General features: G+C 51.2%; 2 protein-coding genes across 8 annotated transcripts in view; one reads left to right on the forward strand and one right to left on the reverse strand.

The window, feature by feature from the left end:
- CRTC1 (CREB regulated transcription coactivator 1) overlaps nt 1–13,377 on the forward strand; it is a 55,955-nt gene extending 42,578 nt beyond the window's left edge. For 4 of the 7 annotated variants that reach the window (XM_028714082.2, XM_028714083.2, XM_028714080.2 and 1 more), the window contains 3 exons: nt 2,925–3,011; nt 3,435–3,630; nt 4,915–13,377. In XM_028714082.2, coding sequence (XP_028569915.2) covers nt 2,925–3,011; nt 3,435–3,630; nt 4,915–5,126 — 495 coding nt within the window. In that variant the 3' untranslated portion in view covers nt 5,127–13,377. The remainder of the gene's footprint in view (nt 1–2,924; nt 3,012–3,434; nt 3,631–4,914) is intronic. The other 3 variants (XM_028714079.2, XM_028714081.2, XM_028714084.2) reach the window with 1 other exon arrangement.
- Nucleotides 13,378–13,578: 201 nt separating this feature from the next.
- COMP (cartilage oligomeric matrix protein) overlaps nt 13,579–24,897 on the reverse strand; it is a 39,720-nt gene continuing 28,401 nt past the window's right edge. The window contains exons 13-19 of the mRNA XM_028714086.2: nt 24,035–24,228; nt 22,445–22,623; nt 21,373–21,421; nt 19,140–19,336; nt 17,539–17,711; nt 15,954–16,093; nt 13,579–14,498 (exon numbers count right to left, since the gene is read on the reverse strand). Coding sequence (XP_028569919.2) covers nt 14,449–14,498; nt 15,954–16,093; nt 17,539–17,711; nt 19,140–19,336; nt 21,373–21,421; nt 22,445–22,623; nt 24,035–24,228 — 982 coding nt within the window. The 3' untranslated portion in view covers nt 13,579–14,448. The remainder of the gene's footprint in view (nt 14,499–15,953; nt 16,094–17,538; nt 17,712–19,139; nt 19,337–21,372; nt 21,422–22,444; nt 22,624–24,034; nt 24,229–24,897) is intronic.

The following is a 24,897-nucleotide window of genomic DNA, read 5'->3' on the forward strand; positions in this document are numbered from 1 at the left end:
ATTAATATTATTAGTGCCATGAATTTCCTGCGCTTTGTCCTACATTAAACACACAGATACCTACTTTTGAGTAGACATGTATACAGATGTGGTGGCTGGGCTGGAGAGCACAGGTTCTTTAAAAGAAAACACACACCCACACACACACACCAAATAAGCATGTTTAAAACAGGCCAAGTAACAAGAAGAGGGGAAAGACTCTCCAGCCCTTAACACAGAGCTCTTAATCCATCACACACAGTCCGAGTTCCAAAAGTGAGTTTCAAAAATCCAAAGGAAGAAGAGGGTTAGTTAAAACTGAATTGAAAGACCAAAAGAAGAATCAAATTGTGAGACTTAAGTGTTCGTATAAAGACTTTGTTGTCCTGTGGTACCTTGGAAGATAACCAGACCCAAACGGCAAATAGTGGGTTTGGAGGCCTGCTAGCACAGCCGGAACGAGTCGGCTAAGTCAGCGCACAGCAAAGACCCGCCGTAGGCGTCATGTTAATTGCCCACACAGCTGACGGCAGCCGGAGCACATGAAACCTTTTAGTGCTTTCGTATTCAGGGAAAGCAAAGCACCGCTCGTTCCCAGCTCTCATCCCACAACGTGGGAGCAGTTGAAACTATCAGCAGCAGTTAGAAAGGGTTTTAAAAGGGTGAAGCAGAGCAGAGCGGGAGACCTCAGGCAGTCTTGGGTGCTGCTGCTGCTGCTTGGTGGGAAAACCAGGGGTGGCCAACCTTTCACACCCTCCATTGTAGAGTTGGAAGGGACCCTGAGGGTCATCTAGTCCAGTGTTCCCCAACCTTGGGCCTCCAGCTGTGTTTGGACTACAACTCCCATCATCCCTCGCTAGCAAGACCAGTGGTCAAGGATGATGGGAATTGTAGTCCAAAAACAGCTGGAGGCCCAAGGTTGGGGAACACTGATCTAGTCCAACCCCCACAATGCAGGAATCTCAACCAAAGCTCAAACCAAAGTTCTTCCTGATGTTGAGTCCAAACCTCCTTTCTTGTAACCTGAAGCCATCAGTGCAACTTCTGTGTGGAGAAAATCAGGCCAAACTTCCGCCCTCCAGAAGTTCCTGCCCATATAGGCAACAGCAAAGGGAGGTGGGAGTTGAAGTCCAGCAGCGCCTTGGAGGGCCACCGCCTTTCCCCCATCCCTACGTTAAATTTAATGTACAGGTCTGGCCACTTGATTCGATAGCCTTGTAAACAAATTGGGGGTCGTGTCCAAGCAAGTTTTTCTTGGACACACATGGCCTCGTCCCCCTCTCTCCGCCTTCCTTGATTCAGAAGGCTGAGAAGACTTGGAGCACAGTTTGCAGGGGACAGGTTCATGCAGGAAGAACAAAGCTGTGAGCCAACCTTATGAGGAAAGGTTCCAGTGTGCATTTGTCTTTTTTTCAGTTTTGAGAAAAGATGAGCAACAGGCAATGGGATAGAAGCCTATACAAAACGAGAAAGTGGCCGGAGAAAACATTTTTCTCCCTCACACAAGGTGCTGGACCTCTTGGGCATTGAGGGGAGTTCCTGGCCTTCCTTGCCGCAGCGCTCAGCCATTCAGTTAACGAAAGCTAGCAAGCCCCTCTCCCTCTTCGGTTCTGCAGAGAGAGCCTTTGGCTTCCGCAGCCAGCGGAAGAGGCCAGGTCTTGGATCCCAAAGTGCTGAAGCGATAAAAAAAAAAGCCCTTCCCGTTTAATCACGTCTCCTCCACCACCACCCCACCTCCCTGGTCTCTGCTGGCAAAGTTATTAAAAACAGTGCAGTTAAGGATCCTCAAGGGGAGCAATTTTTTTATTAAAAAAATGCATCTGTATCACTTTGCGCTGCTGCACAGTTGTAAAATGAGAGTGGTTTCTCATAGACCTGCTGGTGGGGAGGAGGTGGTCGGATTATAATAGCCCAGCAGAGAAAGGTTAGGGCAGAGGGATTCCTGAATTTAGGTCGATAATGGGGGAGGAGGCTCGCTTGCTGCTGCCCGTCTCGGCTGTTTTTTAAGCGCAGGACCAGGCTTGCAGAATCAACCTGGTTGGATTTTTTTTTATTTTTTTTTGCAAAAAACCCTCTTTAGGTCTTTCCTACATTATAAGAGACCTTGTGAGAAGGTCTCTAGAAGGCAGGGTAAAAGGAACTTGAAAGATTCGCTTTGCTTTGCCTCCTTCATTTTGAAGCAGTTTGGGGAATTGTAGCATTCGGGAGCTTCTCAATCAGGCTTTGCCAAGCTGATCTAATCTGTGCATGACTAGCGTTGGCTGGAAATAGTAATAACAGCCGTAGGAGTAGGAGTACAAATAAAAATATTATTGGGCCACAACCAAGCGAATCTCATCAGCGTCTGATGAGCGTTGGATACAACGAGTCATAAGCGCAGTGGTAGTAGGAATAAAAATCTTGTTGTCATTCCAAGCAAACTTCCTAACCAAAGGAGGAGTGGGGCACCTCAGTTGCTGCTGTTTTGGGTAGCACAGCCCCTTATCCTCCCCATTGCTCCACTGGCATGCAGTCATGTTGGTCAGGACAGTTTGCAAACTATCTCATCCCTCAGAGCCTTTCTACCCCTCCCCCACCCTCTGGGGCAGACATGCTTCTTCAAACCATGCGCGACCCATTCACTTTTGTCCCCTCTCCCCCTTCCCGGCCTGTGTGTTTCTGGCATGGTGGTGGCAGTGGCATAGCCCTCATCTAAGGTGGAAACCAGGTTACTGTGCCCCCCCCAAGTCCCATCTCCTCCTCTAGAGCTCTGCTCTTGAATTCACCATTCTGGGGCTGGTTGGTAGTTAGCCAGTGGGGTGGGATGGGGATTTCACCACGCAGCCTTCAATTCAGCATCCTCAAGGGCGGTCTTGGCAGACTGTCTGCTGCCCCCATTCTGGATTTCAGCAAAGGGCTCTTCTCTGCACTGATTCACCTCCTCCTCCTCCTCCTCCTTCTTGCAGCAAACATCTATCCTGGGGAGCGTCTTCGGGGATTCCTGTTACGACCAACAGATGACGGCCAGGCAGGCAAACGCTTTATCTCATCAGGTGAGAGCGCTTTCTGTGACTCCCAAGCACCCCTTGACTGGAGGTTCAAATGGGATTGGTGGTTTCGACTCTTCACCACCCAGCGAAGTTTGGTTCATCGGGCGGCCAGATAAAATACTTGTTAAATTTGTATGCCCCCCTTCGTCCGTAGATCTGGGGGCGTCAAAATGCTAAATCACAATTTTAGCCATGGTTGCAAAGTGGAACGTAGAATCATAGGGTTGTAGACTTGGAGGAAGGGTCCCCACGGGTCATGTAGCCCAGCCCAGTTCAGAGCAGTATGCCCTTGGGATGATGATGATGATGATGATGATGATGATGATGTATTACTTGTACCCCCACCCATCTGACTGGTGGGTTATGAACCCAGCCGGCTTTTCAGCCCAGCCCAGCAAGGCTCTTTTATTAAGTTCTTACCTCCAGGATTCCTTCCTCCAGCTTGAGCAGTTCAACATGATTGAGAATGCCATCAGCTCCAACAGCCTCTACAGCCCCTGCTCCACCCTCAATTACTCCCAGGCGGCCATGATGGGCCTCACCGGAAGCCACGGGAGCCTCCAGGACGCCCAGCAGCTCAGCTACGCCAGCCACGGGAACATCCCCAACATCATCCTCACAGGTGGGTCCGTGGTTTGGCGCCTGGGGGGTGGGACTGGCTGCGCATCGCCACCCCTTGGACCTTTGCAGCTGCTGAATTTCTGAACAGCAGCAGCTGGTAGGGCAGAAGTAGGGAGCCCAACAGCAGGTGGCACTGAGAGATGGAGAGATGGAGCCCACAAATGATAGTTTTCTCCTCCTCCCTGCTGATTTCCTCCTACAAGGAGCAATCGATCAACCAGTCTTTATGGCAGTCAAAGACCAGCCGGCGAAAAGAACGCTAAAAACAGGTATAACTGCTTCAGCACCAAGGGGCAGAAGAAGTAGGCAGAGTTGACAATTTCACATGTGCTTATATGCATTAAAAGCAACACTCCATCAGCTAAAGTATGTGAGCCAGAGTTTAAAATTGTTATTCGTTCGCTGACCATCACTGTCACCATGGCGTGGCCTGGCCTTGTTGCCATAAAACAGAATTTCGTGACAGGCCTGGTGACCTTTAAGTCTTGGATTCTACAAGGGGCAACAGTGAGAATCAGGAGGAGAAGGCTGGCAGGCAGACTGGTTGCAGGTCAGAAGGTGGGCAGACGGAGGCTGGTGCGGTAGTGCCCATTATGCCCTCACAGAGCAGACTCCATTGTTTCTGGGCCTCTTTGGGCAACTGGCTGCTGCCAGACAGTGTAGACCATGGGTCAGCAAACTTTTTCAGCAGGGGACCAGTCCACTGTCCCTCAGACCTTGTGGGGGGCCGGACTATATATATATTTTAAAAATGAACAAATTCCTATGCCCCACAAATAACCCAGAGATGCATTTTAAATAAAAGGACACATTCTACTCATGTAGTAACACGCTGATTCCCTGACCTTCCGCGGGCCGGATTGAGAAGGTGATTGGGCCGCATCTGGCCCCCGGGCCTTGGGTTGCCTACCCATGGCGTAGAAAGAACTGAGCTACATGGACTCAAGGATCGGACTTGGCACAAGGCGAATTCCTACGTTTTCCTTGTTTGGAAAACCATGAGGACTAGAACATAGTTTTTCTAGGAAGAGCTGCAGCTTCGCTCCAGGGCTTCACATGCAGCTTTCCCCAGGTGCAATCCCCTGCAGCACCTTTGGGTCGGGCTGGGAATGTCCCCCACCCTGGGTCTGACTGTCTGAACAGCTTACTGTGTTGCTAACGTCTGAAGTTAGCTCCTGGCTTGCCCCAAGGAGTGGGGCAGGTGGAAGAGGAGCTGAGGCTGATCCTAACCAAAGGTCTGTCTTTCTCGCTTTCTCTTTCTCTCCCTCCACCCTGCCACTCCCAGTGACCGGGGAGTCCCCTCCCAGCCTGTCGAAGGACCTGACCAGCTCTCTGGCCGGCGTGGGGGACGTCAGCTTCGACTCCGATTCCCAGTTCCCCCTGGACGAACTCAAAATCGACCCCCTGACCTTGGACGGGCTGCACATGCTCAACGACCCCGACATGGTCCTCGCTGACCCCGCCACAGAGGACACTTTCCGGATGGACCGGCTGTAGGGGAGAGGGGAAGAGGGGGCGCGTCGCCGAGAGTGAGAGAGCGCATGCCAAATCGCAAATAAAAGGTGTACCAAGTCTCGGCGCCCGCAGAGGCAGGGACCGGCCCACCTCGGGTCCGTCGCACCTGAGAGCCGGGCTCGTTCCACCCTCACAGAACAGCTGCCCACCCCCCGGTCTCCCCCCCCCCCCCCGGTCTCCAGAGGCCACTGGTTTGGGAGAGGACCTCTTTATCCACAAGCCCCCCTTGCGCCCTTTCCGTTCCTCTCGCCCTCTGCTTGCCACCAAAGTTCGGTCCTTGTTCTCCTTTGCACTAAATGGTTTCTCCGTGTTTGTTTTTGGGAAGGCAGGGAGTGGGGTGGCAGTAGAGGAGGCTGCTCCCTCTCTTCCTCTCCCCCCCCCCCCCCGCCCCGGTGGCTGGGCAAAGCGCTCTGAAAAGGTAAATAGATAGTTCTTATCCCTCCCCCCCTCTGTCAAAACTACCGAGTCTCCGGTTTCAGTTACAGAAACAGCCACTTCTGCATGAAGCCGGGAGCTGGGGTGTGTGTGCTGGGGGTTGCCCGACAGACACGTGAAGCCCCACCACCCCTGAGTTCAAAAGCTACGTTGTGGATATTGCTGCTTTCCTTCTGGGAAATGGGGTGGGTGGGGTTTCAGTATAGGAGGTGGTGGGGAGAGTCCGGTGAGCCCTCCAGAATAATTTCCTGAGGCAGATGCTTGGCTTTGAAGGATGGGGAGGGGTGTAAATGGTTAGTGATCTCCTGCCCGCCCCCCTTTTCGCTAGCCTTGACTCTCATCCAAAACTCTATTGCTGCCTGTTCCCCCGTTTGTCTCCTTGCTCAACAGTTGCTGAAACATCTCTTTTTGGGGGGCAACACCGTCCGGGGATTTAGTTGCACGAGCCGCCTAACTCCTCTTTCCGATTCAAATGACTTTTTTGGCAGGGGGTGGGGGACAGGTAGAGGAAGAGGAGGGGCAATTTTATTTATGTCGCATACTTCCGTTACCTAAAGGAAGGAGCTACGGTTTCCTCTTGGTTGAACGCTTGCGGGATTATTGCTGTCCAGCATGCAAGTCTCTCTCCCCTCCCCTTTTTGCATGGCAAAGGCAGTTCCCGCCCAGTATTAAAGGAAAATATCTCACGTGCATGATTTGTTATTTCTTAGCAGGGAATAGCGAGGAAAATCCGGTCAGCCTTGGAGGGGCGCAGAGCCAGACTGAGCCCCCAAATGGTTGCTGAGGGTGGCAGAATCAGAGGGGTTCAGTGGGGAATCGTTTAAGGGGACCCCAAGATGTACACACACGTCTCCTGCTTGCAAAGTGGACAGAGATGTTCTCTCCTTCGGTGCCTCGAGGGGAAGGCGCTCTTTGGCGTGGGGCAGCTTTTTGGACTGACTCCAATGCGTTTGTCACTTTCCGTTGGCAGAATCTCGTGCCAAGTGCCCCTGGGGTGTTGGTGGGTCCCTGAAACACATGTCTGGAGCTCAGAAATCCTCTCGCAGGCATGTTTGTGAGTCTGAATGCTTCAGGCAGGGTCTCCCTGCTCCCCACCCCCCAAACACTTTTCTTTTACGGCATCCCATTCTCCAGGTCAGGTCCCTGGTTTTCTGGGCTGCTTGGGAGGAAGTGAACCTCCCATTTGCCGAAAATGCTAATCTGGTAGCCTCCTGTGGCTCCCTTGGCCTGGCGGGCGATATCTTAAGTCCTCTGGGCCTTCCTGGCTGGCGCAGCAGAGCTCACCTCCCCGCCGTCCCCTCTTCTGCTCTGAGTTGGCCGGGCAGCGTTCAACTTGAGTCCCTGCCTTGTTGTCCCTCAGGTTCTGGGTTTGAGTCCTGCCATAGCCTTCCCCGAATGCCTCCCCCCGGCGAGTTACAGCTGGGCCCCTGGGCCCCTGCATGTGCCGCTAGGAAGTCCCGTTCCGAGTACATGTCTGCTTACACTCCGCCTGTGCCATCCTTTGTTTTACGACTTTTGCACTAAAACTGTGCTGTCTCCTAGGCGTTCTGTGTGGGCGCTTCGATGCAGTGCTTCCCCCCCCCCCCCAGCCCTTTCGACTCCCAAGAAGTGGCCTCTCCCATTGTTTTATAACCCGTATCAGTATTTTAGCCTCTAGTACTCGCCATGGTCTGCCCATTTCAAGCCTGCTCTGGGTCCCTCTCCCGCACGAGGAGGAATCCCGTCTGCTAAAAAAACAACAACAGGAGGTGGTCACTCTCCTGCTCCGAACAGTGAGTGCAGGGACCTCGTCCTTTGGCCTCCAGCGATCCTGTCAGAATTCATTGGTCCGACTCTCTGGGATGCCCTTCCCTCAGATCTCAACATGTGCACAGTCCTCTTCAGTCTTTGGCCTGCCGTTTGGGGATGTGGAATTGGAAGACTCGTTTCCTGGTCTGGTAAACACACGCAGCTCTCGAACCGGACAGTTTTATAGGGAGATGTAAAAATCTCTCCTCCTCCCCTTTTCTAAATTACACATGTACATAGGAGAGCCTGCGTGCGGATAAACTGTAAGTAGTTTTACAAAAATGGCCTTAATATATATCTATATATATATCTATATATATATCTGTATACACACATGAAACACAAACACACAAAAAAAATCTTTCTGGATTTGTTTGAGGGTCACTGAGGATTAGGGACCATTTGCACTGTTAAAATTTCTGGTTTGTGTTTCATTTGTTGCTGTTGCTGGAAACGGTTGTTAAAGATGGCAGGATCGTAGCGTGAGATATTTCGATGTGCTCCATATCTCTCTTCCCAGCAGGGGGCAGCGTCATTCTTAATTTATCATGTTGAGTAGCCAAGCGATGACTTTAGCACAGCGGCAAATTACTTCCTCCGTTAATGCACCTTATATTCTGCTGCTTTCTGTTTTTTTTCATCATGGGAAGGGGGCTTTCTATCCTCACCCCCACCCTCAATTCTGTGTTTAAGGCCAGGCCCCTGGAGGTTTTGAGATCCATGCTCTGTCTGCATCCGAAGCTTGCTTAAAATTGCTTATTTTGAAGGGGCAGAGCTGAAAGCTCCCCATATCCTTTTGGGGGATTCTACCCACCATGATTCTGTTCCAGGGGAGAATGCTTTGTTGCCGTCGTTGAGCGGAGAGGAAGTCCTGCTTGGTTCAAAAGCGGGAGTGTTGTTCGTTGCTCAGTTCGGGTCAGGTTTAAAAGAGCAGCTCTCTTTTGGTTAGGTGCCTGGATGGGCACAGTGGTGTGTTTGTCTTAAGCCGTTCTTTCTGTACTCTCCTCCCCCCCCCCCTTTACCTTCCCAACAACCCTGTGAGGTAGGTTAGGCCAAGAGATGGCAGCTGGCCCAGGGAGTGCCTGTGCTGAGTGGTCATTTTATCCTGGGTCTCTGTGGGCCTTAATCTGACACCAGCCTGGTCCAGTGTTGCTCTGTGTGTGTGTGTGCGCGCCAGCTAATAATACTGTGTAAACGAGACCAGCTTCACCCCTGCAGTGCGGTCTGAGCCCCTGAACTTACATAAGCAGTGCCCTTTCTCCTTACAATTTGGCAAGAAAAAGTTCCCAGTGAGGAACGGAGCGCAGAAGTCGACGTCCCTCCAGTTTCCATCAGGCTCCTCTTGCTCCACAGCACCTCCACTGGAGCAGGCCAGGAGGGGTACTGCGCCTTCTCATCCCAGTGGGAGTCCCAGGAGCCAGGAGGCGCTTGGGTGCACCCACAGGGGCCACTGGCTGCCAGGCAGTACAGGCTTCCATAGCTCAGTTGGTAGGAGCATGAGACTCTGAATCTCAGGGTTGTGGGTTCGAGACCCATGTTGGGCGAAAGGTTCCTGCATTTCAGGGGGATGGGCTGGATGACCCCTTGGGGTCCCTTCCAGCTCTACAAGTCTGTGATTCCTAGCAGGAGCTTTGCTGCCAGCCCAAAATATTAGCAAGGCATGTTAGAGCCCTGCTAGAGCTGATTGGGGGGTATGGGGCAATTGGTCCAATTCTGCAGATTTCGAGTATCTTTGTAATAAACAAGGCTCTATTCTGGAAAAATGCCACATCACATTCCTTAAATCCCCACCCAACAGCTGCCATTGTTGGTCTTTGAAAATGGACGTTGGCCCCCAAAAGCCCCTCTTGGCATCAAGTGCCAAATGAATTAAATGACATTGATTACTGTCATCCTCATTGTCAGGGCCCTGCTCCATTTCCATCCTTGCAAGCTGTGTGGAGAAGGGTTCCTGAGCATATGCAGAGTTCTGCTGCCCCCTCCTCCTCTCCCCCTGTAACCCCCACGCCCCGATGGACCTGGTCCTGGTTTTCTAAGGGGGTGTGTGTCTCCCCACCTGCCCTTTGGGTGGGCTCTGGCGGCCAGCGGTTGTCGAGAGGCCAGGATGGGTATCGGAAGCGATTGCGAGGATGGCAGGCTGTCGGAAGAGAGGCCGGGTGCTGGTGTTTTAAATCCACAATGCTTTCCGTCAGCTTCGAAAAATGTCTTGCAAAAGCAGGGGAAGTATCCTGAGCCAGAGTGAATGACTATAAATACATATATATTGGTGTGTGTGCACGCATGTGTATGCAAACTGAGATGGAAGACTTAAAGTGGCGCAGGGAGCGGGGTACAAATCCAGCAACTGGGTCAGGCCAAAGCCCCCTCTTCCCACAGCGGCCAACCAGACCCCCAGCAAGCAGGGGGCTAATTGTCCGGATGTCCTCGGATACAGGATGCTGGGCTCGGTGGTGGTCAGACCCAGCTATGCACAAATTGGGGGCGGGTAGGATAAGACATCCCCACCCCCATCCCTGCCAAAAAAGGCCAAATTTGGGGGCGGCCCCTGCCCATTGCATGTCCAGGGAAAACTGAATCCTGTTATCGCTGTGGCTTTTCTGCATGTTTGCAGGAGTCTTGCTGGGGGCTCCTTGGAAATCTATCTCTGACAGGCAGCAGCAAGAGGCTGAACTGTCCCTTTTTTAAATAGAAAAGAAAAAGGAAAGCTGCTTCTTTCTCTCCCCCCCCCCCCATTTCCATCCTCCCTTTCCTGCCTCCATCCTTTCAAGGCAGCCATCTCCCCCCCACCCTTTTTTTCTTAGGTAGAATTCCTCTCCGGAAGAGGACTACCTACATACTACACCCATAGCTTTTGAAAAAAGAAAGAAGGCACTTTGATGATTTTTTTTAATTAAAAAAATTCCCTTGTCACTGTGAAAACATCTGTGAAAGAGCAGTTGAATATCTGAGTATGCATTCTTCTTCTTTTTAGGGGGAAAAAATGGGGAACCCAAACAAAAAGTTAAGTGTTTTTGTGTTGTAACTTTTTATTTTTTTAATGAACTGGTTTAACCTTCCTTTTATTTCCAAAAGAAAACTTGTAGGCTTTGTGCGGAATTCCCATATTGCAATATGTGAATTGGGGGTGGGTGCGGAGGGTTTAAATAACCAACACACTACGTTTATGGAACTTCGGTCGATAATCTTTGTGCTTTTCGTTGTATTTATTATTGTTGTTTTTTATTTTTTTTTTTAAAGGGGGGGGAACAACTTCCTTCAGGGGAGGGGGAGGAGGGCACGGTGCGTGTGTGTGTATATAAATATATATATATATATATATTTTAAAAAAGTATATATAAATAAATGTGAGCTTGGCCAGTTTCTACTGTGTTTATAAAGGAAAGGCGTGGCTTTTTTGGGGAGGGGAACGCAGTCTGAGGGGGGGGGGAGATGCTTTGAGGCGGCCGCAGCAGCAGCAGCAACAGCTTGGTATTTTCTGCCTTTGGGGTGTTGGGTTTTGGTTTTCATCCCCCCTTTTACATAAGAACCGAAAGCAAAAAAAATGTATAATAGCTGTTGGTATCTTAGCATGTGTATTGAAGCAAAGGCTGTCTTGGCTCAATGTCCCCGTTCTCCACCTGCAAATTGGACGATCTCACGCCCGTGGTTGAGAATTCATTGCCTTCTTTTGCTTTTGGCCTGGTTCTCTTCTCTTCTCTCCTACTCCCCCACCCCCTCCACCCCAAAGCCTTCTCGGTATATCGATAACAATGACAAAATTCCCAGCGTTAATTGTTCTCCTCCTCCCACCCAGCCCCAGTTTTCAGGTGTGTCAAAAAACGGTGGAAAAGCCCACCTTTGGGACAGGGGTGGGTGGGAGATGGGCTCTGAGATGCCTTCTCTTTCAGCCCCCCCAGACGCAACTTATATATGTTTGGGAGGCTGGGGCAACCCAGTCAGATGGGCAGGGTTCAAATAATAAAATGAATATCGCCATTATTATCAATTGCCGCCACATCCAAACGGTGTTCTGTTACTGTATGGCACGGCTGACCGGAGCCGGACGTGTCTTCTCCTGGCCCAGCCTTCGCCAACCTAGCGCCCCCCCTAAATGCTGGACGGGGGTGGGCAGGCAGGTTTTTGGAGGCTGGGGCTGGGTGCGCAGTAGAAGCTTCTCTGAAAAAAAGCACCAGCAGAGCTTTGAAACTTAACTGGGCAGATCAGCAGAGGCCTAATGCTCTCCCTGACCCCCCCCCCTTCCCAAAAATGAATGGGTCAAAATACTTCTCCCCATAACCCCCTCCACCCCTTTGCAAGTGGGTGTGATTGGGGGCAGGGATGTGAAGTTTGGCATGCCCCCCGCTTTAAAAATCCCACGAACAGCAAGTAGGATTAAATTGAATTCAGTGCAAATAAACACGACTTGCTGAAATAAAAGGAGGGAGGGTTTTAGGGTTTGTTTGTTTTTGCCAAATTGGGTGGGAGGATTAAGTGTTTTTTTGGGGGGTGGGGTCCTGGTGCTGTTTTAGATGCAACCCCCCCCCCCCAGTTCTGGGGATACCTGTCAATTCTAGATTACAGTTCTGTTAATTTCATAAGCCTTCATTTGCAGCTGATAGTTTTTAGAAAGATCACAGGGACTAGCTGCATGGTTGTTGTTTTTTAAAAGAGAAATGGCGGTATCAGGAATCCCTACTAAAAGCCATTATCCTTGGAGTGGGGAGATTCACAATCCTCTTGAGGCGGCACCTGTGTGTCACCGACCATTGCATAGAAATCAGCCCTTTTGCAGAAGCCGCTCAAAACTCTCTGTGCCAGGAGACGGAACGGCTTAATCCTTACTCAAGATCCGTGATTTGGAGAACACTTAGCTAAGGCACGGCTTGCAAATGCAACCGCATCTCTTTGGCTGCCCTGCCATACGCAACAGAAACACCAGGATTAATTCCGCAAGCTTTTGCAGGTTGCGTCCGCGGTCGGCCATACTCTGAGTAGTCCTATTGAAACAGATGGATGTGGCCAAACGGGTCTGGTGGATCTACTTTGAGCAGAACTTAATTGGGCTGCAACCCTAACATCACTTTCTTTTTTTGGGGGGGGGGGGATAAGACCATGCCTAAACGTTATTTCCCCCTTCGATCCTAAATACTTCCTAACTCTATATGGGCATGAGCAGTTGCACATTAAACGTAATTATCCATATTATAATAACCATATTGCTAGAGACATCCAGAACATTAACGCAACTTAGCAAGTAAACAAAATGTGCTTAGTTCTCGCTGTTAGTTGGGTGGTAGCTTTTCAATACATGGCTTTCTTTTGGGGACAGGGAGGAAATTAAATTTTTCTCTCCTCCCACCCCCCCCCATTTCTTTTGGGGCACCTGAAAGTGTAAAAGAACACCAGGGGGAATGTGGGTTTTCTCTGAATAAGGTAGATTCAGCTGTGTTTGGCAGCTTCCCTTACAGACAGGCAGCTAAAAAACAGTAACACAAAAATCATATTTTGGGGTGGGGGGGGGAAGGCGGATTAAAAGGGGGGAAGGGAGCAGTCTTTTGTTTTCTGTATTTTTGGACCGTGTAACATCCTGTTCTTTATAGTTTTTTTTAAAAAACAAAAACATGAGGACTAGTGGAATGACTTTACTGATATATGCAAATCCTACCATTGAGTTACAGGTTTTCTTGGGGGGTGGGGAGGGGGGGGTACCTGGGGGCAGCAGCAGCAGCACAGGAACTCTGGAGCATAGAAGCTTAATTTATTGTGGCTTTTTTCTTGGCAAAAAAAAAAAGGAACCCTGAAGGTGGCTTTGTAAGCGTGTGTGTGTTTTTTTTCTTCTTTTTGCAAACTTAAGAACATGACAATGATGTGAAAAAGCGGCAAAACTCTGTGTACATTCTTTTTGATCTCTCTTTTTTTGGTTCGATCGTTTCCTTTTTTTTCTTTCTTTTCTCTGTGAAGGCTTTTTTTGTCTTTGTAACTTTGCATTATTTGTAAATGAAATGTAATAAAGTTCAGCTGTTTTTCTCTCTGGCTGCTCAGCTCTGCTTTTCTGAATAATTGTTGTTAATTGCAAAGCTGCTTTGCAATGGGTTAAAAAGGGGTGGTTTTTTTGCAAAATGCCTTCCTCTTCCCTAGCCAGACGGCAGTTTTGCTTTTTGGGATCTTTCCTGGCTTTCAGAGAGCCTGCCCTACGGGCAGCATCAAAAAACAAAACACAACCTTCTTGTCCTTAAGACAAAGTAATTTAATTCTCCAAATTCTCTATACATACATATTTTTTAAAAAGTGCTTTCTCTGCGTTTCTTCTTATTGCTTCCGAGAAGGTGCGCATTTCATTACCTGCCTTTAATGCGCCAAGGATTCAGGGCCGAGGAATGAGCATGTAACTGGGTTTGGGAGGAAGCCATGCGCCACGTTTACCCAGGGTCACCTGCTCAGACTGGCAGCCCCCCACCAGGCTTCTTGCCACCTGAGCCTTGAGGGGCTGAGGATTGAACCTCAGGGGCACCTCTCTTGCAGGATGCCAGAGCAGGCCAGATTGGATTAGCTCGGCACACATTTCCCTCCCTGTCCAATTTAATTTACATTTCTCAAAATTGGTTACTTGCAAGACTACAACCATTTCTCAAGAGGGACGTCGCACCGCACCACCCCGGTTTTTGCATGAATCGCTGATCTGTGCCTGGACAGTGATTCATGCAGGGGTGCAACGGTCAGCCCCACTTCCTTGACATCAGACCCGAACCCCCTACCTAGGGCTGGAGCAGAAGGAAGCAGCCTCCCTCTGCTGGCGAGTGCTTTGGAGTGCTTGGAGAGCTTCTCCTGGCCAGCCTCTCATCTCCATGTTCTCAAGCGCCTCCGCTGGAACAGCTGGATTAGCTGCTGCTCTTCTGCATGGTGCAGAACATTCGGCAGGTTCGTGGCCAGTGAGGGATTCCAAGGGGGCTTCCGGTTACTAGGGAAAGGGAGCGCAGCGATGCCAGAGGGCGGCTGGGCGGCTGCTGCAAGGTGTTGCAGGACTGTCCATAATCTGATATATCGTAAAAAGAGCAGGAAGCAGAGGGGTGAGTATGAGTCTCGGGCCAACCCCAAAAGGCGCTTAGTAGTCTTGCTGGTTCCGGTAAGATTCGTAGTCCTCTGGGATCGTGTCTGTGAATGAGAGAACAGGAGGCAGGGATCTTAGAATGGGGTTACCAGACGTCCCCGTTTCCTGGATTTGCGAATAAGTCCCTGGACAAATTGCATCCCCGGAATGTCCCCGGATTTCATCTAATGTCCCCGGGAAACGCGGCAGCGGCAGTCTCAGCAGCCCGGAGCAGTTGGCTCTGGCTGGCTTCAGGAGCTGCTGGGAAGTCCCTATCTGATGGTGGTGCAGGGGCTCTAAGACGCAGCTTCCGGGCTACCTCCACCTTCCCTGAGCCCAGCAACTCAGCTGTGAAGGGAGGCTTCATGCTGCCTATCGGAGCAGCCGCCCAACTCCTACTTGTGTGCAAACAGGAGGGGGCAGGGATCTCTCAGTTAGGCAAAGGGAAGCCTCCCTTCCCAGCTGAGGGATCCCCGTCCCCTCCTTGCACGCAAGTAGGAGTTGGGCTGGGGCTGCTCTGAAAGGCAAGTGTGAAGCCTCGCTTCCTAGCTGAGGGATCCCTGCCCTCTCCTGCTTGCACGCAAGTAGGAATGGGATTGGGGCTGCTCCGATGGGAAGGGAGGCATCACGCTGCCCGAGCCTGACCACCACTGCTGCTCTCGGCCCTCCTTCTCTGCCTTCCATGCCTGACCCACCACGCATTGCTTCCCCCCCACCACCGAAGAGCCAACAACTCAGGCTGCCCAGGCTCATGGAGAAAGAGATAGAAGCCTCGGAGGAAGGGGAAACATGGCGGTTGAGGTCAAGGCAGCGGCCGCCCCTCTGCCACTGCCATCGCTGCATCATCAACGTCCCAAATGTGTAGTAATTAATTAATTAAAGTGTCCCCGGATTAATTGGGAAAAATTCAGGTAAGCTTATCTTAGAATGGTAGAGTTGGAAGGGGTCATGAGGGTCATCCAGTCCAACCCCTGCAACCCAGGGAGTTGCAGAGTCCCGCCCAGTAAAAGAGAGACCTGATGAGGGGTCTGTGGGAGCAAAGTGCTTTGGTACACCCATCCCTGGCCTACAGGGCTAAATCCTCTATTCCTACAGCGGCTAAATATCCATAAGAAACTAGGAATCCAGGTAGACTGCCTCTGGACCTGGAGGTTCCACAAGAACATAAGGAACCTGGCTTCTGGATCAGGCCAAGGGCCCAGCATCCAGATACCCCCACGAGGAGCCCCCAAGCAGGACCTGAGTGCGAGAGCCCTCTCCCCTCCTGGGGTTTCCAGAAGCATCACTGCCTCCAACAGGTGAGTCCCAAAGGAAATACGACCCCAAGACCCACAACTTGCCGGAGTCTGCAAAAGCAACTGAAACTCGCTTTCTTTTTGCTTGTGTGTGAAACCCAGTCACTAAATCTTTTTTTAGCTCCACCCCTTGGCATAAAAATGGGCATGCCGTTGAAGGCTGCACCCAGGGGTGGGGAGAGAGGATGTGTGGGGCTGGGCGGGAGGGTTGTGGGGCCTGCTCACCGTTGCAGCGATACCGCAGGTTGGACCAGATGATGTTCTCCTGGGAGAAACAGAAGACCCCCAGGCGCCCGCCTCTCATCGTGGTGTCCAGGACGACGCCTGTGTCGGCCACCAGCTCAGGACCCTCGTAGAAGCGAGCCCTAGAGAGGCAAGGAAAGCCATCGAGGATTCTAATGCCAGCATATTTGTGGCAAAAATGTGAGGGTCTCGGAGGCAGGGTGCCTCTGCTTGAAAATAATAAATCATTATTATTACTATTATTATTTATACCCCACCCATCTGGCTGGGCTTCCCCAGCCACTCTGGGCGGCTTCCAACAAAATATTAAAATACCGTAATACATCAAACATGAACAGCTTCCCTAAACAGGGCTGCCTTCAGATGTCTTCTAAAAGTCTGGTAGTTGTTTTTCTCTTTGACATCTGATGGGAGGGTGTTCCACAGGGCGGGTGCCACCACCGAGAAGGCCCTCTGCCTGGTTTCCTGTAACTTGGCTTCTCGCATTGAGGGAACCGCCAGAAGGCCCTCAGTGCTGGACCTCAGTGTCTGGGCTGAATGATGGGGGTGGAGACGCTCCTTCAGGTATTCTGGGCCTTTGAGGCCGTTTAGGGCTTTCAAGGTCAACACCAACACTTTGAATTGTGCTCGGAAATGTACTGGGAGCCAATGTAGGTTCCTGCCTCCGAGATGATTTTTTGAAATAATAACACAAAATCTCTTTAGAAATAACCCCAAATAAAGGCCCCTTGTACCTTAGGAACTCACCTTATCTAGTTTTATTTTTAAATATGCATTTCACAAAACAAGACAAATACGTTAATTGGATACTGAAAAGGGAGCTTATAACCTCTTCCTAGGTTTGAAATAAATTTTGCAGGGTGTCTTGCGTTCAGCGACAACAGAAAACAAGAAGATACGGTAGATAGTGGTACCTTGGGTTAAGTACTTAATTCGTTCTGGAGGCCCGTACTTAACCTGAAACTGTTCTTAACCTGAAGCACCACTTTAGCTAATGGGGCCTTCCACTGTCGTCATGCTGCCGGAGCACAATTTCTGTTCTCATCCTGAAGCAAAGTTCTTAACCTGAAGCACTATTTCTGGGTTAGCGGAATCTGTAACCTGAAGCGTATGTAACCTGAAGCGTATGTAACCTGAGGTACCACTGTATACATCTTAATTCCTAGAATTCTGATTGGTTCTTACGTACACTGTGTAAAAAGTTTTTTTGTCAATAAAACGACCTGGGCCGAGGGGTAGACAGGAATTATTATTACATGCACTCCTCCCAGAGTCTTGCTGGTTCAGGCACAAGGAGAAGGGGATGACAGAGGATGAGATGGTTGGATGGTGTTCTTGAAGCTACCAGCATGAGTTTGATCAAACTGCAGGAGGCAGTGGAGGACAGAAGTGCCTGGCGTGCTCTGGTCCAGGGGGTCACGAAGAGTCGGACACGACTAAACGACTAAACAACAACAACAAATCCTTCCTTTGCTTTGGGAACGCCTCACAGGACCACCACTGAGCCAGGCCTTTCCGCCTGGCACCCATCCCTGGCGCACCTGTGCACCTGGTCCCTGCCACTTACCGGATGTAGCCCACCTGGGGCCGGTGCTGCAGGAACCAGCGGTAGGAGGTCTTGTCCTTCCAGCCGACGTTGCGAGGGTCTTTCCAGAGCAGCTTGACCTGGTTGGCCGTGTCCCCAGTGTGCCAGAGGGAGTTGCGGAGGTATTCTCCAGGGCCCGTCTTGGACTTCACTGCCTGGGATTGGAGGGAAGGGCAGCGAAGTTCAGAAAGCAAAAGCGGGTTGTGGGGGCTTCCCTGAGCCCCCCACCCAGATGTGGTTGGAGACCCACAACCTGTCAGTGTCAGCAACCCGCCCCTCTCCTATTTATATAACCCACATTTTTTTGCAAGCTGGGATTCGAGGCGGCTTCTGGCATTTTAAAAATAATGGTTGTAAACATTTTTTTTGGCGATCGTTTTCATTCATAAACCGGTTTTGAGGTTTTCTTTTCAACACTCAGGCACGTGGATCTTATGAAATCAAAGAAACAAACGCCGTGGAATGCGAAACAATTTGAAGGAACCAGTGTAGTCAAAATGCATCCGAACACATTTAGAACCTGCTTGTCATAGAACTGTATTTTGTATATTTTATCCTGTATTTTTATGTTGTGAACGGCCCCGAGATCTATGGATGGAGAGCGGTATACAAATTTAAATAATAATAGAGTTAGAAGGGATCTTGAGGGTTCTCTAACCCAAACCCCTGCAATGCAGGAATCTCAACTACGCCATTCATTACACACACACACAGGAGATCTTGAGGCAAGCCTTTTCCTAGAGAAAAAGACTACCAAGAGCAGAAGGACGTGGTTGAGGTGATGAAAGCCTGCCTAGGGGAGCTTCCAGATGACCTGATCTGTTTGCTAGGAGTATTCCATTCTGATGTGAGCACTTGGCCATGATCCCATCAGCCCCGGCGTCAGACGGCTGCCCTGGCAGGGGATGATGGGAGTCTAGGACATCTGGAGGGCAACATGTGCACCAAAGGCTGCCTTAGCCTCTTTCCTGGTGGCCGACCAGAGCCTTTGCCTTGTCTTTGCAGGAGAACTGGCTCTTAACTGCTTCAACAGCCAAAATGCAGACAAGATTTGAGAGAAGGCAATTGAGATATGGGATGCGGGTGGCGCTGTGGGTTAAACCACAGGACTTGCTGATCAGAAGGTCGGCGGTTCAGATCCCTGTGACGGAGTGAGCTCCCGTTGCTCGGTCCCTGCTCCTGCCAACCAAGCAGTTCGAAAGCACGTCAAAGTGCAAGTAGATAAATAGGTACCGCTCCGGCGGGAAGGTAAACGGCGTTTCCGTGCACTGCTCTGGTTCGCCAGAAGTGGCTTAGTCATGCTGGCCACATGACCTGGAAGCTGTACGCCGGCTCCCTGGGCCAATAAAGCAAGATGAGCGCCGCAACCCCAGAGTCGGTCACGACTGGACCTAATGGTCAGGGGTCCCTTTACCTTTAATTGAGATGCAGATCAGCCGTTGGGGAAAACATCCCTGTTTCCCCGCTCTCCTTGCCAGAGAGGAGAAACAGAAATGGGAGATTTTGTGTGGCCTGTTTCGTCTCCTGTTTTCCTGGCTTGGCCCGTGGTGTCTGGGCTCCCCCTGAGCTCCTCAGCCACCTACCTTGAGCTGGATCCCCGGTTCCGCCACAGCCCGGAAGGGGTTCGCCTGCCAGTAGGTCTGCTCCATCTGCTTCCACATGACCACGTAGAAGCTGGCGCTGTCCTGGTATCCAAAGATGAAGCCGGCGTAGTCATCGTCCGTGGCCGTGTTCACGTGGAAGGTGCCCTCGAAGTCCACCCCGTTGAATGCGGTGTATCCTCAAGCAAGGGAGAGAGGGGTCACCACCACAGAATCTGGTGGCGGGGTTCAGCTGGTGGTCTTGGCCTGCAACTCCTGCCAGCCAGCAGGAGCCCCCAAATGGCTAGGGGTGGGGACTTGCAGTCCAGCAGCACCTTTAGGGGCAGAGGTGGCCCCCCTGCAAGCATGGGAATCCTGTCTCAGGCCCTTGGCCCATCTAGATCAATACTGTCTGCACAGACTGGCAGCAGCTCTCCAGGGCTTTAGGAAGGGTTGTCTCCAAGCTCTAGCCCCCAGGCCTGAGCCTGGGACCTCCTGCATGCAAAGCAGGTGTTCTCGGCCCAGTATACCTGAAGGTGCGTCTCCACCCCCATCGTTCTGCCCGGACACTGAGGTCCAGCGCCGAGGGCCTTCTGGCGGTTCCCTCGCTGCGAGAAGTGAGGTTACAGGGAACCAGGCAGAGGGCCTTCTTGGTGGTGGCACCCGCCCTGTGGAACGCCCTCCCACCAGATGTCAAAGAGAAGAAGAACTACCAGACTTTTAGAAGACATCTGAAGGCAGCCCTGTTTAGGGAAGCTCTTAATGTTTAATAGACTATTGTATTTTAATATTCTGTTGGAAGCCGCCCAGAGTGGCTTGGGAAACCCAGCCAGATGGGCAGGGTATAAATAATAAATTATTATTATCATATTATTATTACTATTATTCTACCCCTGAGCCATGGCCCATCCGCCCCACATCGGGGCAAGTGCTGGGGCCAGGCCGGCCAGCAACTCTCAAGATGCCAGTGAAGTTAACACTTTATTCAAAGGAAACAGCTCAGACCAGTGAGCACAGCAAATTTTTCCAGTAGGTCTGGCGCCAGTGTGGCAGTTGTGAGGGCTGAAGTACCCACCTTCCCACAACTCCCTAAGTCCTCCTTCTCCCCTGGGTTCTTCCCTTGCAACCTGAGACTCCTTTCTTGTCTCTGCTCTGCCCTCTGCACATTCTGGGAGACCGGGGGGCGGGGCGGGGCGGGGAGCTGGTCACAGCAGGAGGGGGAGACTGCACTGGCTCCCGGTGGAGTACAGGGTCAGGTTTAAGGTGCTGGTTTTGACCTTTAAAGCTCTGTGCGGATTAGGACCCTCATACCTACAGGACCGCCTCTCCTGGTGTGCCCCGCAGAGGACCTTAAGGTCCACAAATAACAACAACTTGGAGGTCCCAAGCCGCAAGGTGGTTAGATTGGTCTCAACTAGGGCCAGGGCCTTTTCAGTACTGGCCCCAACTTGGTGGAACGCTCTGTCACAAGAGACCAGGGCCCTGCGGGACTTGATATCTTTCCGCAGGGCCTGCAAGACAGAGCTGTTCCACCTGGCCTTTGGTTTGGACTCAGTCTGACCCTTATGTTTCCCTCCCGTTATGGTCTTGATCTATGGGCTACTTTTAAAATGAGGCTGCATTTTAAATTGCATTTTAACCTGTATTTTAAATTGGCTCCCCCCCCCCTATTATGTTTTTACTGCAATTTTACTGGTGTTAGCAGCCCTGAGCCCAGCTCTGGCCAGGGAGGGCGGGGTAAAAATAAAATTTATTATTATTATTATTATTATTATTATTATTATTATTATTATCATCATCATCATCATCATCATTAAGCAGCCTGCCTCATCTCTGCCTCTTGTGCCCCCTCCTCTCCGCTCCTGTCTCTGATTCTGAGCTGCTCTCTGCCACAAACTCCCCCTGCTCACGAAACCCTGTTGCCCCTCCAGCTTCTGCCACTCCCTCCTCCCAGCCTTCTCCCTCTGCTCACCCATTGCCACCCCACCACCCCTCATCGGGCTCTGAGCCTTCTTCCCTTGGGGGTCCCCCAAGCTTGTGCCTCCTCCCACTCACCCACATCCAACCAGCCCATGACAATCACTTTTATCGACAAGCCCATGACCTTTATGTTAGGATGACACAGCTGTTCACTGGTATTCTTTATTGGTGGTTGGTTTTCATGAAGACTTTGCGAAAGAATATTAATAATGGTTCGGAAAGGATGTGGGATTTATGTGTGGAAAATACCACTTACCGACTGCCAAACCTGGGTCGCTGTTCATGGTCTGAACAATCTCCATTCCCTGCAGATATGAGAGAGAGAGAGAGAGAGAGAGAGAGAGAGAGAGAGAGAGAGAGAAAGAAAGAAAGAAAGAAAGAAAGAAAGAAAGAAAGAAAGAAAGAAAGAAAGAAAGAAGTGGGTGCTTTTTTCAGTCTGAGAGCATCGCTCCAGAAGCACAGGTGGTTTGGAAGCACTAACTGGACTACTGCAAAGTGCTTGGTGTGGGGCCACCTTTGAAGACCACCTGGAAGCTACATCCGGTGTAGAACAGCTGGGGAGCTTTTTCAGCCGTTCAGAAAACATAACACTGGGTGGGGCAGGGTCCCTGTTTGCTTGCATCTCAAAGCCAAGGCAGTGGTAGATCACAAAACTTTAGTAGCTACGCAACTTGGAAACTAAATGTCTGGGGAACAACTCCCTCACATCCATCTCCCCGTGCCTTGGCTCCCAGTACGTTTCCGAGCACAATTCAAAGTGTTGGTGCTGACCTTTAAAGCCCTAAACGGCCTCGGCCCAGTATATCTGAAGAAGCGTCTCCACCCCCATCGTTCTGCCCGGACACTGAGGTCCAGCGCCGAGGGCCTTCTGGCCGTTCCCTCACTGTGAGAAGCCAAGCTACAGGGAACCAGGCAGAGGGCCTTCTCGGTGGTGGCACCCGCCCTGTGGAACGCCCTCCCACCAGATGTCAAAGAGAACAACAACCACTAGACTTTTAGAAGACATCTGAAGGCAGCCCTGTTTAGGGAAGCTTTTAATGTTTGGGGCATTACTGTATTTTAATATTGTGTTGGAAGCCGCCCAGAGTGGCTGGGGAAACCCAGCCAGATGGGCGGGGTATAAATAATAAATTATTATTATTATTACTAGTTCCCAGGGCCAGACAGAGACATTTGGAGGGCCACATCTGCACCCCTCTTCTGGACAGCCCCTTCCGCACCTGGGCGTAACTGAACAGGGACACGGAAGGAAGCGTATTCTGCGGAAAGCTTTTCCTTCCGCCTTGGATCATGGCAGGAAATGGGGTACATAAAAGCCCCCAACTGACCTGGTTGAGGACGATCCAGTTGGGATCGATCTGCGCGTCTCCCTCGGGATCCAGCACCACCGTCTGAAACGCCCGGAAGTCAGTCAGCGTCACCTGGGCATTCTCTGGGCAGACGTCTATGCGGTCGACCACCAGGTCCTTATCAAAGTCGCCCTGGCAGGCGTCCCCAATGCCGTCTCCTGCAGCGGGAAGAGGGGGAAGAAGGCTCAGTTTCCTAAGAGCAGCTCTACCCCCCCCCCCAGGGGGTTCCAGTTGGGTCATGGAAGGACCCAGGCAGGGGGTGGTGGGGCGGGAAGGTCACAATGCCATGCCCCCCTCCCTGCAGGCAGAGGCTGCTAGAAGAAAAGTTAGGATTCAGGGACTTTCCTTTTTTACTTATTTTATACAGTGTACGCTCGGGATGCAACCAGCAGCGTCCACAACCCACAGCGCTGCGTCTGCACACATGTGGGTTGTGATTTGGTGCCTCTGCGCATGCACAAAACGCAATTTAGCACTTCTGTGCATTCGCGACCACCGAAACCCAGAAGTAACCCGTTCTGGTACTTCCGGGTTTCGGCGCATCCATAACCCAAAAAAAACACAACCTGAAGTGTCTGTAACCCAAGGTATGACTATTTATTTACATTTCTAGGTCTCTCTTCTGCCCCCAGGCGTTCAAGGCAGCTACTGAAGTTGGAAGACAAATCATTTTTTAATTAAAAACAACAACAGCAAGTTGATGGATCTCATGGATTCGATGAGTTTGGCAGGGGTGTCGGTCTGGACGATACCCCGGGTCGCTTCCAATCCTGTATACAGTGGACGCTTGGGTTGCGAACGTGATCCGTGCGAGATGCACATTCGCAACCCGCAGCGTCTGCACACGCCCATGTTGCAATTCGGCACTTCTGTGCATGTGCAAAGTGTGATTCAGCGCTTCTGCGCATGTGCAACCGCCAAAACCCGGAAGTAACCTGTTCCGGTACTTCCGGGTTTCGGAGCATCCGTAACCCGAAAAAACTCAACCTGAAGCATCTGTAACCCGAGGTATGACTGTATTGCAGTGGGTGAGGGAAGGGGGAAGAATGTATAAGAGGAAGCCTGACCAACTAGTTATTTGTCAAGGCCATGCCTTTGGTAGGCCAGCTGAGACCTGCAATTCTACAGCTCCAGAGAGGCTGCCCTGTTGCCATAGAGACGTGTGGGTGGTCCTTCTCCCACATCACCTGGCTGGATGCCACACCATCGTAGGATGGAGAGCAGGTGGCCAGAGGGGTGTGTACGAGTTTTGCTGATGACTTGGGTGGGTGGAGAGAGAGAGAGACATGCCTCACTCTGTGCAGGTTTTGGGTGTCCAATTGGGGAAGCAAGATCTGCCAGGGCGTTAATGCTGTGAGCCTCTCTGCCCTATGCTTAGGTAAATAAAACCATACATGCTAAAAGAGACCACAGTCTCCTCTGAGGAAACACCTTTGCAGCCTTTCAGCACTCTGAGAGGGGACAGCACCTAACAAACTGCTCCAGGTGAGGCTGTGGCCAATGACAAAACCAGAGAGGTGGCCTGGTGAGGTATATGCTATTTTTGCAAGGCCAGTTCTCCTTCCTTACTGTCAGTGTCTTCCTGCCCGGGGTTAGGGACCAAGCGGCAGTTGTCTGGTCCGGGGGGCCTGCGGTCAGGGATGCCGTCGTTGTCGTCGTCCTCGTCGCACTCGTCCCCGATCCCGTCCTGGTCAGAGTCCAGCTGGGAGCTGTTGGGCACCGAGGGGCAGTTGTCCCGGGAATCCTGGTGGCCGTCCCCATCTCTGTCGTGCAGAGAGAGAGGAAGGGAAGATTGCAAGTTTAGGGTATGGGAACTGAGGCTTCAAGAAAAAAAGGGGAAGCTCAGGGTTGCCCCTTTGACCCAACGGCAAGCAATGACCCAGCAAAGGAGAAGATAGAAGAGGAATTGGCAGTGGCTAGGTCTCTTTCTAGGGACGTGGGTGGCGCTGTGGGTTAAACCACAGAGCCTAGGACTTGATGATCAGAAAGACGGCGGTTCGAATCCCCGCGATGGGGTGAGCTCCCGTTGCTCAGTCCCTGCTCCTGCCAACCTAGCAGTTCGGAACCACGTCAAAGTGCAAGTAGATAAATAGGTACCACTCTGGCGGGAAGGTAAACGGCGTTTCCATGCACTGCTCTGGTTCGCCAGAAGCGGCTTAGTCATGCTGGCCATGTGACCCGGAAGCTGTACGCCGGCTCCCTTGGCCAGTAAAGCGAGATGAGCGCCGCAACCCCAGAGTCGTCCACGACTGGACCTAATGGTCAGGGGTCCCTTTACCCTTTACCTAGGTCTCTTTCTATGTCTCCTTTTTAACAGGTCCCTTTAAAGAAAACCGATTCCCTCAGGAAGAATGGACAAAATTCAATGATTATTTAGCTAAATTTGTTAAGTTAAACTAATTGGAAATAGCTTGCAGGCAACAGATTGGCTT

Source organism: Podarcis muralis, chromosome 18, assembly GCF_964188315.1.
Source record: "Podarcis muralis chromosome 18, rPodMur119.hap1.1, whole genome shotgun sequence".
In the NCBI taxonomy this organism is placed as follows: Eukaryota; Metazoa; Chordata; class Lepidosauria; order Squamata; family Lacertidae; genus Podarcis; species Podarcis muralis.